This window comes from Dromiciops gliroides, chromosome 1 (assembly GCF_019393635.1).
Source record: "Dromiciops gliroides isolate mDroGli1 chromosome 1, mDroGli1.pri, whole genome shotgun sequence".
Taxonomy (NCBI): domain Eukaryota; kingdom Metazoa; phylum Chordata; class Mammalia; order Microbiotheria; family Microbiotheriidae; genus Dromiciops; species Dromiciops gliroides.
Genome location: NC_057861.1, coordinates 14,548,484 through 14,560,784, shown reverse-complemented (window position 1 = coordinate 14,560,784; position 12,301 = coordinate 14,548,484). Strand labels below are relative to the sequence as shown.

General features: G+C 43.8%; 1 protein-coding gene across 3 annotated transcripts in view; it reads left to right on the top strand.

The window, feature by feature from the left end:
* The window catches only part of MYO18B (myosin XVIIIB), a 346,197-nt gene that overhangs the window by 179,017 nt on the left and 154,879 nt on the right, over nt 1–12,301 (top strand). For all 3 annotated transcript variants that reach the window (XM_043977482.1, XM_043977483.1, XM_043977484.1), the window contains exons 26-29: nt 85–204; nt 817–925; nt 3,015–3,139; nt 5,775–5,929. In XM_043977482.1, coding sequence (XP_043833417.1) covers nt 85–204; nt 817–925; nt 3,015–3,139; nt 5,775–5,929 — 509 coding nt within the window. The remainder of the gene's footprint in view (nt 1–84; nt 205–816; nt 926–3,014; nt 3,140–5,774; nt 5,930–12,301) is intronic.

Genomic DNA, 12,301 nt, shown 5'->3' with positions numbered 1-12,301 from the left:
TTCCTTGTGTGTGTGTTTGTGTGTATTTGGACACTGGGGGCATTTTTGTGGTCTGAAATCCCTTCTCCCTGGAATCTCCCCCAGATCACTGACCTGACCACCGAGCTCTCTGACGAGCGCTTCAAGGGAGAAGTGGCCTGCCGGGTCCTTGAGAGCGAGCGGGCTGAGCGGCTCCGGGCCTCCAGAGAGATCCAGGAGCTGAAGGTGGGTGTGGCCTGCACATCTGGGGTTAGCATCTGGGGGAAGCTGGAGGCATCACCAAGGTCAGAGGCTGAGCTCCCTTTTCCCTTCAAGGAGCCATGGGTCACAGGCCACGTTACAGGCCACACTCTCCAGGAGCTTCCCTTCTAATGGGGGAGGCGACGTGGCCATAAATGGAAACATACAAGATTCATACAGAACTGACAGAAGGTGAGGCCTGAGCCTTCGAGGGGACCAGGGGAGGCCTAGTGGTGTTTGAGCTGGAGGGGAAGCTGGAGGGGGCCAGGAGGCAAAGAGAGAAGGTGCTCCAGGCATGGGGCATATCCAGAAGTGCCCTGTGAGAGGAACAGGAAGTTGTCCAGTAGTTAAGCAGTGGAGGGGAGGGAGGTGTAAGAAGCCAGGGGAGAGAGAGAGAGAGAGAGAGAGAGAGAGAGAGAGAGAGAGACAGCGAGCGAGCAGGGCCAGTCCGGCCAGTGAAGAAGAGCTTCGAATCACAGAGAAAAGAGTATATTTGGTCCTCGGGGGTGACTTTCAGAGGACGGGCCTGAGGGCCCAGGGCATCTGTGCCCTCGGTCCAGCTTGGTTTTCTCTCTTGACATGTTTTCCCCCTTTTAGAGTAAATATGAACAGACACAGAAGAGTTTGGGGTCCGTGGAGAAGCAGCTGGAGGAAGCCCAGCAGAAAATTGAATTGAGTCAAGTGGGGAAGTCTCATTCTGGAGAAGGTAAGCAGGAAGTTAGCCCTGGGAGTGGGACAGAGCAAAGGGAGAGACCCCCATAGCCCTTTGCTGTGCTTTCTCCTTTCTCCTCAATCTTGGCTCTAGATCAAGGAGTTTTGGACCCCCACCCCTTCAGGAGTCTTGGACCCCCATCCATTCAGGAGTCTTGGACCCCCATCCATTCAGGAGTCTTGGACCCCCATTCATTCAGCAGTCTTAGACCCCCATCCATTCAAGAGTCTTGGACCCCCATTCATTCAGGAGTCTTGGACCCCCATTCATTCAGTACTCTTGGACTCCCACCCATTCAGCAGTCTTGGACCCTCATCCATTCAGGAGTCTTGGACCCCCATCCATTCAGCAGTATTGGACCCCCACCCATCTAGCACCCTGACTAATGTCAGAACTATACCCTGTCTTAACCAGGGCCTGATATCCCTTGCTACTAGAGTTCTCCCTTCCCCCTAGTTCTCCAGGCTACCAGCTGATGAATGGGCAGAGCGACATCTCTGTTGACTTGTCACCACCGTTCCTACTCCTCAGCTCAGGGAGAGGAAGGAGGTGGGGAGCAAGGTGTCAGCTCTTGTCACACCTGGTGGTCTTCCCTCCAGGGCCCTCAGGGGATTCATGCTCTAGTTACGTCTGAGGCATCAGCAGGAGTGGAGGGTTGAGAGTGGCTGCCGTAGGAATAGGGCTCTAACACCATAAGCGAGCTGGGTTTCCAGTTTTTTCTGTTTGTGCTTTTATCTGCAGTCACCCCTAGGAAGCTTTCTGTGGTGCCTCATTTACAGTCCTTGGCATTGAAGTAAAAGTAGCACTTAGTAACCCGGGGTCAGGGGCAGACACTGTTTGGCCAAGTGGTTCGGGCACAGAATGCCTCCTCATCATGTTGGCAGGTGATTCAAGGCTGGGAAGGGTAACTATAACATGGATGACAGTCATGCTTCCAGAAGACCTCATATCACAACAGCATTGGATTTAATAAGATGGAATTTAAAAGGTGTTAAATTGGGTCCATGGGATTATAGCTCGAGAGTTTAGGGATCATCAAATCCAACTCCCTAATTTTACAGATGAAGAAACAGGCTCCAAACAGTTAATTCATTTGTCCAGGGTAACAGAGCTGAGGGTAATTGTCTGAGGCAGAATTTGAACTCATATTCCTGGTGCTAAGTCTAGCACATTATATGATCTAGTCACATTTTGGGTTCAAAATCTCTAGGAATAAGGTGCTTGTGTCACTCATTTTACAGAGGAGAAAACTCAGGTCCAGAGAAGGGAAGTTACTGGTCCAAGGTCATGTGGTCAGTAAAAGAATAAGGATTTGAAGCTAGGTTCCCTGGCTATAACTCCAACACTGTGTATCTACTATACTCAACTGCCTACCATCATATAGCACAAGCTATAAATAAGCACACAAGTAAGTATGACAGTATGAAATACGTACCAAACAAATGGAGTTCTGAGTGCTATTAGAATACTGAGATGGTAACTCTCATGGTGGGCTAGGGTAATCAGGGCAAGTTGAAAAGGGACTTCAATTGAGTCTTGAAGAATGGGCAGGCACGGTATCAGCAGGTAGAGACAGAGAAAGCCTTATTCAAATGCTTCCCTTTTAAATGAGAAGGATTGTACCCCATACACTGCCTCTTGGACTGGAGAAATTGAGCTGGAGGGACCCTAGGCAGTATCTTCAGGGAAGTTACTTGCCAAGTTCACAGAGACAGAATCACAGAATGCCCAAGTTGGAAGGGATCTTAGTGGCCACAGAGTCCAACCCATATTTGGATGACATCACATCTGATAAGTGGTCATCCAGTCCCTACCTGAAGACGTCCAATGGGAGTGAACCCACCCACTTGTAGACCGTTCTCATTGTTGGGAAGGTTTTCCCAATGTGTAGCCTAAACTCTTCCCAGTTTTCTCATCTATAACACAAGGGCGTTGGATTAGACAGCCTTATAGCTCCAAATGTGAATGGAAAAGCCTACAAATTCACATCTAGTCCTCTTTTCACCCCCCCCAGCTCTGTTCTGGGTACCATGCCGTCTCCCCCATGTGCCTTGGCTGAGTGTTTGTCTTCTCTTTTCCACAGCTGATGACTGGCAGACACGTTTTGACTGTGCACAGACAGAAATCGAGTTTCTCAGAAAGCGCCTCCAGATGTGTGAGGAGAGACTGGAATCCGAACTGTCTGCCAGAAGGGAACTGGAAGAGAAGGTGAGAGGAGGGTGAGGAACTGTTGGACTAGCCTTGTTTTGTTGGAGCCACTGAGAGCGGATGGGAGGATCTGACATTCTAGTACAGGCTTGTAAAGGGAATGTCAGAGCTGAGAGGAACCTTAGAGCCTAGAATGTCTGAGATGGGAGAGGTCTTGGAATAAAGAGTGTTAATTCAGTTCAATAACCATTTATTAAGTGCATGTATTAGAAACATCTCCACTCCAAAAATTCATATAGACCATTTGTGCCTGACCTGTGGTAGAGCCTTCCAAGCTCATATTGGTTTTATCGGCCACAGTTGGACACACTGTATCCAACATGATGATGTCATTTTGGTCCTCTTTGAGAATGAAGGACAGTCACCAACAAATCATGTCCCAGACACTGTCCTATGCACTGAGAACAGAGAATGTCAGAGTTAGGTAGGGCATGGGGGTAGAGATACTTTACAACAGAGAATGTCAGAGCTGGGAAGAGTCTTGGACTGTCAGAGCCAACAGGGATGTTACAAGTCTAGCTAAAGAGGGGTTGGAAAGAACATCAATAGCAATCTAATGATTTACCAATTACATTTTGGTTATAAAACCTTTCATTGTAAGATGAAGGAAGTGTTTTCTCCAAACCTATCATTCCTGGACCTAATCTCTGACTATATCCTGATGTTTTTCTTTTTCTGGGAAGGTTGCCTGGTTTTGTGAAAAGGGCCCTAGTTTGGGAGAGCAAGGCTGTTGTCCTCACTTTGCTCTTGGCTCTCTGCATGACCTTGAGTAAGACATTGGCCCTCAGTTTTCCTGGGGGAAAGGTCTGGATCCACATGTCCTGTTTGGACATTTTCTTTTCTTTTTTATCATAAAAGTATTTTATTATTTTCTAGTTACATGTAGAGATAGTTTTCAACATCTGTTTTTATAAGATTTCTAGTTTCAAATTTTTCTCCCTCCCTCCTCTCCCTCCCCCTCCCCAAGTCAACAAGCAATCTGATATAGTCTATATATGTACAATCGCATTAAACATATTTCTGCATTAATCATGCTGTGAAAGAAGAATCAGAGCAAAAGGGAAAAACCTCAAAAAAGGAAAACAAAAAAAGTAGAAATAGTATGGTTTGATCTGCATCTAGATTCTGCAGTGTTTTCTTTTTCTGGATTTGGAGAGCATTTTCCATCATAAGTCCTTTGGAACTAGCTTGGACCATTGTATTGCTGAGAAGAGTCAAGTCTATCACAGTTGATCAACACTCAATGTTGTTGATACTTTGTACAATGTTCTGGTTCTGCTCATCTCACTCAGTATCAGTTCATCTAAGTCCTTTCAGGTTTCTCTGAACTCCCCCTGCTCATTGTTTCTGACAGTACAATAGTATTCCATTACATTCATATACCACAACTTGTTTAGCCATTCCCCAATTGATGGACATCCCCATAATTTCCAATTCCTTGCCACCACAAAGAGAGCAGCTATAAATATTTTTGTACATGTGGGTTCTTTTCCCTTTTTCATGATCTCTTTGGGGAAAAGACCTAATAGTGATATTTCTGGGTCAAAGGGCATGCACAGCTTTATAGCCCTTTGGACATAGTGCTTGGACATTTTTTGATTCTAGGATACCAGATAGCCAAAAATGGGGCCATCAGTGGACTAGCATAGTCAGGGAAGGCTTCAAGAATGAGAGGTGAGGACTTCCTTAGCTAAGAAGCTCTTCCTTTCAGCTCTGGGGCTTTTGAAGAAGACCACTGCAGCTCAGTATGGCTGAACCCTCTATGACACATGATGGGCTGAGGCTAAAGAACTGAACCATCTCCTACCTCCAAGATGAGGGTAGGGAGCCATGACTTGCCTCCCAGGCAGATGTTAAATAGAGAAACTTGCATGTTAGATAAAGAAAATGGAGCTGAGTCCAATGCTTTAATAGATGATTATCAAGTTAGGTCAGTTTCCCCAAGGAGAGGGGGGAAAAATCTTCATGCTACATTAAAAAGTAATAAAATAGCAACCTTTCCTGAGTGGTGAAATACAAGAAGGCAGAGTACTTGCTTTCAAATGCTGAATTTAGAATTACAGGCTTCATTAACTCAACATTTTTGCTTATTTAATACAATTCCTTAATGAGCTGGCTTCTTCAGAGTGGTTTTGCTGGGTTTCCTCCATCCAAACTAGAAGATTTAGGGGGGATGTTGCCTGTTGGAAGCAGGAGTAGGTCTTTGCTGAGTTTGTTCAAGGTTGTTATTGAACCTGGCCCAACCTCAATGCCCCTGCTCAGGAAGTGCTGATGTCTTCCTACTACCAGGAAGATACAGTACCATTTTGGTGGGTAGTGTTTTCCAGTGATTTTGGTCTTCTCTGACTCTTTGTGATCCTTGTAGGATTTTCTTGGCAGAAATACTGGAGGGGATTGCCACATCCCTCTCCAGCTCATTTTATAGATGAGGAAATTGAGTCAAACAGGGTGAGGTGACTTGTGATGTGTGGTGTGAGCCTTCAAACTCTCTCCAAATGTTGGTTATTACTATTATTCCTCAAGATTTTCCAATCCAAAGTGAAATGATGAGTTCACAAAGGTGCCTTGAGAAGTGGAATATGAAGAAAGATTATGAAGACAAGGGGACACTGAAAATACCACGTTCTTTTTGCAGCTTGGGGAGGCTCGGAACACCTATGAGGAGGTCAAGAAAAATTCTCATCAGCTGAAGAGGAAGTGCCGCAATCTGACCTGTGACCTTGAGGACACCCGAGTACTGCTGGAGAACCAGCAGAGCCGGAATCATGAACTGGAGAAGAGGCAAAAAAAGTAAGCTGGGCCATCGACTGCCCTGACAGATGAATGCAGGGGTGTGGAGAGAATATAGGAGGACCTGGGTTCAAATCCCACCCCATACCTGTACTCATTGTGAGGCTTTGCGTGAGTCACTTAATGTCCCTGGGCCTTCATCTCCCCCTCTGGAAAATGGGATAATAAGAACACCTCCCACACATAAACTGTTGTGAGGCATCCATACATCCACATTTATATCATTTTTATATATATATATATATATATATATATATATATATATATATATATATATATATACACACACATATATATATATACATATATATATATATACATATACATACACACACACATGCACAAACACATACACTTATATTTATATACAGGAACATATATACACACATATATAAATATATACAAAACATATTTATGCACACATATACTCATATATAAACATATATGTATTCATATATGCATACTAAATATATAAACAATATACATATATATTTATACACACACATATACATATACATACACATCTACAGAAACACATACATATATACTTATACATACACAAATTAAATCTATATAAACCTATATGTTTATATAAAATATAATCATATATACATACATACATACATAGAAATACACATATACATACATATAAAATATATACACATGTATTTACATATAGGAATATGTATACACACACATACACACATTATATATATATACAAAACATATTTATATACACATATACTCCTATATAAACACTATACATATTAAATATATAAACAATACATATATATTTATACACACATGTATACATATACATACACATATACGAACACACACATACACATTAAATCTATATAAATCTCTCTCTATATTTAGATACACAATATATGCATAGATACACACATATTTATACTTACATATATTTAAATATATACCTATATTATACATACATATATAATATATACACACATATTATGTATGTGTATATACAAACATATTGTGTATATACATATTGCGTATATACAAATTGTGTATATACATATTGTGTATATACAAACACATAGATATTGTGTATATACAAACACACTCATATATATTTATACAGACTCATACACACACCACACACACACATATATACATACATATATTTATATATCTCTCTATATAAAATAGTGAAATAATGAATCTAAAGGTCCGGGTTTCTTGGCTGATTAACCCATCATCATTATTATGAGATAGTGGACAAGAAGATGAATGTACTTTTAGGCTCTATTATGAGAGACAAAGTGTCCAGGGCTAGGACAGTGATCATCCCACTGGGTTTTTTTGCCTTGGTCATACCAAAGTTGGAAGACTGTGTTCATTTCTGGACAGTTGATGAGAGCTTCCAGAGGAGGGGAACCAGGGTGATGAAGAGATTCTAGGTCTACCATGTTGAAGTAAATGAAGATGTTTAGTTTGGAGAAGAGAAGACTTAAGAGTGGAGGGAGGCAGCATCATGAATGCATGAGTGCATGAATGAATGAATGAAAAAGCATTTAAGTGCTTACTATGTGCAAAGAACCAAGCTCAGTGTTGAGGATACAAACAGAAGGGCACCGATGGTTCCTGCTCTCAGGGTTCACACACAGGGAGGTTTTAGCCATAAGTCATATGGAGAGGCCCATGGTCCTTGGGGTGCAGCAGAGAAGCAGATGGTAATATAACTTTGCTAGCATTATTGTCATTAATGAGACCACTTGGCAGTACCTGGGACCTTTCTTGGCTGGGTCTCTAGTTGCTGTGGCCACCGATAGGGCAGAAGCTACAGGGTCTGTCTGGTCAGCTGTCAGGTGATGTCTCCATAAGGGCCGCTCCCCTGGGCAATGGCTGTCGGGGCCACGCTGGAAGAAGGGTTCTTGGTCAGGACATGGTGCTATTCTCGGGGCTTTCAGGCTTCCATGACCTGAAGTCCTACTGGGAGGAAGCAACATCCATTAGTCAGTCAATATTAAATACCTACCATGTGCCAGGCTCTGAGCAAAGTTCTGGGGAAACAGACAAAAGTGAAACAATCCCTGCCCCCAAGGAACTTCCATTCCATTAAAGGAGGAAATATGTGAATATATAGATAACTGCAAGAGAGATTCCAGATAATGTCTACTGTGGGCTGGGGCTGGGGATGCTGAGACTAAAGGGAAACAAAAAGCCCCTGTTCTCAAAAAGCTTATGTTCAGTCAATCAATCATCGAGGAATTATTAAAAACTAATTATGTGTCAGGCTCTGTTCTGAGGGCTGGGGTTGTTGTTGAATTGTTTCGGTCATGTCTGACTCTTCATGACCACATTTGAGTATTTTTTTTTTTGGCAAAGATCCTTGAGTGGTTTGCCATTTCCTTCTCAAGTTCATTTTTCAGATGAAGAAACTGAAGCAAACAAAATTAAGTGATTTACCCAGGGTCACATAGGTAGTAAGTATCTGAGGCTGGATTTGAACTTAGGTCTTTCTGACTCTATACCCAGTACTCTGTCCATTGGGCCACCTCATTGCCCCAAGTGTTGGGGACACAGACAAAAGTGAAAATAAAGGGCAGTAATTGAAAGTCCTTTGTAGGGATGTAGGAAAACTGGGACACTAGTCCACCATTGGTGGAGTTGTGAACTGAACCAACCACTCTGGAGAGCAATTTATAACCATGTTCAAAGGGCTATAAAACTGTGCATACCCTTTGATCTATTAATACCACTGCTAGGTTTATATTCCCAAAATGTCCCCCTCCCCAAAATGAAAAAGACCTATTTGTGCAAAAATATTTATAGCAGCTCTTTTTTTGTGGTGGCTAAGAATTGGAAATCAAAAGAATATCCATCAATTGGGGAATGGCTAAACAAGCTGTGGTATATGATTGTAATAGAATATTATTGTATTATAAGAAATGACAAACAGGACAATTTCAGAAAGGCCTGGAAAGACTTGTATGAACTGATGCATAGTGAAATGAGCAGAACTAGCACAGAGACAGCAATATTGTGCACAGAGACAGCAATATTGTTTGATGAAAAACTGTGAAAGACTTAACAATTCTCAACAATACAATGATCTAAGACAATCTCAAAGGACTAATGATGAAGCATACTATCCACCTCCAAAGAAAGAACTAATGCTGATTGAACACAGACTCAAACATGCTATTTTCACCTTATTTCTTTCATTTTTTCTTTTATTCAAGTTTTCTTATACAAAATGACTAATGTGGTAATGTTTGACATGATTGTACATGTATAACTTGAAAAAAGTTCTCTGTAGGGCTTTCAATTAAATTTAAAGACAGTAAATGGCAGAGGCAGAATTTAACCCCTAGGGCTCTGACTGAGCCCAGCACTCTTTCTGCTGCCTAAGGGAACTGTTCTTGTGAACCCCAGTGTGAAGATACCTGGACCCAGTGTCTAGACCAGTGTTGGAGGCAGGTGAGATTGGGAGTCAGGGGTCCTGGATTCAAATCCCCATTCTACTACTTACTGTATGACTCTGGCCAAATCATTGATCCTCTCTGGGTCTCCATGTCTTCATCTGTAAAATGAAGAGGTTGGACTAGCTGATCTCTGAGGTCCCTTCTTGCTCTATATCTATGACTTTATGCTCCTGCCCTTACTTGGGCAAGCCAGTTTAATTCTCTGAGCCTCAGTTTCCCCACCCATAAAGCTAAGGAGTTGGAATAGATGGCTTCTGAGGTCTCTCCTAGCTGTAGATTTATTTTATTTTATTTTAGTTTTTTTTGTAAACACAGATAACATTACATTTTTTGGGGGGGAGGGGGCAGGGCAATGAGGATTAAGTGACTTGCCCAGGGTCACACAGGTAGTAAGTGTTAAATGTCTGAGGTCGGATTTGAACTCAGGTCCTCCTGAATACAGGGCCTGTGATTTATCCACTGCATCACCTAGCTGCCCCCTAGCTGTAGATTTATGGAAGTCAGGATTTCCCCCCAGATGGGGGAAAATAATTATGGGAACCAATACCCCCCAAAAGGAAGACTCTGCTATCTGACTGTGACTATCACATTGGGAAGCCAGTGTCCATTTGTGTAAATGGTAGCTGTATCACCCAGCTCACTAAGGCAGGGTGCCCCCACCTTCCTCCTCTTTTCATGTTCTGACCCTTGGGACAACGTGGGCTTCTTCTCCTTGAGTTTGCCTTGTCAGAGTTAGGTGTAGGGGGAGACCTTATTTGGTGTCTGAAGCTGTTTGGGTGGGCAGGGTCTTTTCGTCCCTGTGTTCTCAAATGATCAATTCTGTAGGGAGAACTCCAAGCAGGAGGGAGGGAGACTGGTTTGCTTATTGACTCAGAGAAAGAAGAGCTTGCCAAGGCATCCCTTTGTGCTGTCAGACTTGTGTGTGCCCGTGTGCTTACTGTAAGTGACTGTTTACCAAGAGGCGGCAAATAGAATTTGTAACTCCACTGAGGTGTACCAACATTGAACCTGAGCATCATTTAGCTCTCACCTCCTTCTCTCTATCCCAGGAGCTTGCCTTTGCCCTGTTCTGTTTTCTCTTCAAGAGGATGAAGACAAAAAAAAAAGGGTTGAGGATGCAGACCCTCTGGGAAGTCTTCACACCAATCAATCCATCAATTGAGAAGCATTTAAGAGCCTACTATGTCCCAGGCACTGGGCTAGCCAATAGAGGATTAAAAGATAAAAACAAAAATTCCTTTGCCCTCAAAGAGCTTACCTTTTAGCAGGGGAGACAACATGTCGAAACACAGCAAAATGGTGCAAATGGACTCGGAGCTATTTAGCAGACATCCATCTTCCCTTTCTGCTTTCTGACTTTGTGTAGCATCTTTTCTGCCATTCCTAATGGTGCCCTACACTCTAGACCAAAACTTTCTGGCCTTTCCGTGATCCCCAAATCGTGGCACCTCAGAGTTACAAGGGACCTCTCTCAGGGGTCAATTAGTCCAACCCCTGGACAGAAATTTGTTTTACAACATACTTAGCAGGGGTGGTCTCCTGGATATAGCAGGGCCCTGCCACACAAGACTGGGTGGCTAATGGTGGAAGATCAGACAGTAATATCAGAGGGAGAGTGCCTCCTGGTGGTCCTCAAGACACCATATAGGTGGCCCATCTCTCGGACCTCCCCAGCCTTGGCCACCATCCATGCCTCATGGGTGGGGTACAAAATAAGACCACAATGACATTCTGGTTCAGCTCCCTGGCCCCTTGGTTCTAAAGCTCCCTGAAGGTTACTGGCCCAGAACAGAGCCCAGGCATCTCTCTCCTGTTGCTATAGTGACAAAGTGGGTCATAAAGGTCACACTTGAGAGCGGATAGAACCTGTTGGCCTGAGTCTTGGGGGAGCAACCTTCCTGGGAAATGACTCCAGTGGGACTTCTCGCTGCCCAATCGACTGACTCTGCTCCTAATCCGGGGCAGGGAGTCAGGCTTCCGGGGAAGTAAATAAATTTGTGTTTCCAATTGCCTGGTCTAGCCTTTCACAGTTGATCAATGAGTCACAGAGGGCAGTGCCCGGGGTGGCCATTCACATGCTTCCAGATGTGGAATAGAGGGTTCATGGCTAGGACACTGGCAGCCTGGAGCTCATCCAGAGGAGGCTGACCAGGATGGAGAGAGGATTGGAGACCACACCAGACAAGGACTGGTCAAAGGATTGGGGATTACTAGCCTGGAGAAGAGAAGACAGGGGAGGCATGATAGTTACCCTCAAGGATTTGAAAGGCTAACCAGTGGAAAAGGGGTTAGCCATATTCTGCTTGGCCCCAGGGTGGGTAGAGCTACTGGGGACTGGAAAAGGCTGCCTTGGCAGGGAGGGGGGAGTCCTTCCTTCTTACTGGGTGGGGAGGGGCCATCACTTAGAGGCTGGACAGCCACTTACTCAGGATGTGATTGACAGAAGGGATTCTGGTACAGGTACAAGTTGTCCACCAATCAATGAGCATTTATGGAGAACTTACTGTATGCCAAGTTGGACTAAATCATCTGTGAGCTCCCTTCCAATGCGGAAATTCTGAGATGTAAATGGCATTAAAAATACTGTCATTCCCTACCTTGGTGAAAAGCTGCCAGCACTCCGGACGTTGTATCCCCAGAGGCCAAGGAGGGAGCTCTTATGGGATCTTGGATTTTTTTTTTGTTTTTTTTTTTAGTGAGGCAATTGGGGTCAAGTGACTTGCCCAGGGTCACACAGCTAGTAAGTGTTAAGTGTCTGAGGCCGGATTTGAACTCAGGTACTCCTGACTCCAGGGCCGGTGCTCTATCCACTGCACCACCTAGCTGCCCCTGGGATCTTGGATTTTGAGCTGAAAGGGACCTGAGAAGGCATCTTTTCCACCCTCACACCACATCCTTTGTTCTTTTGCTCCTAATC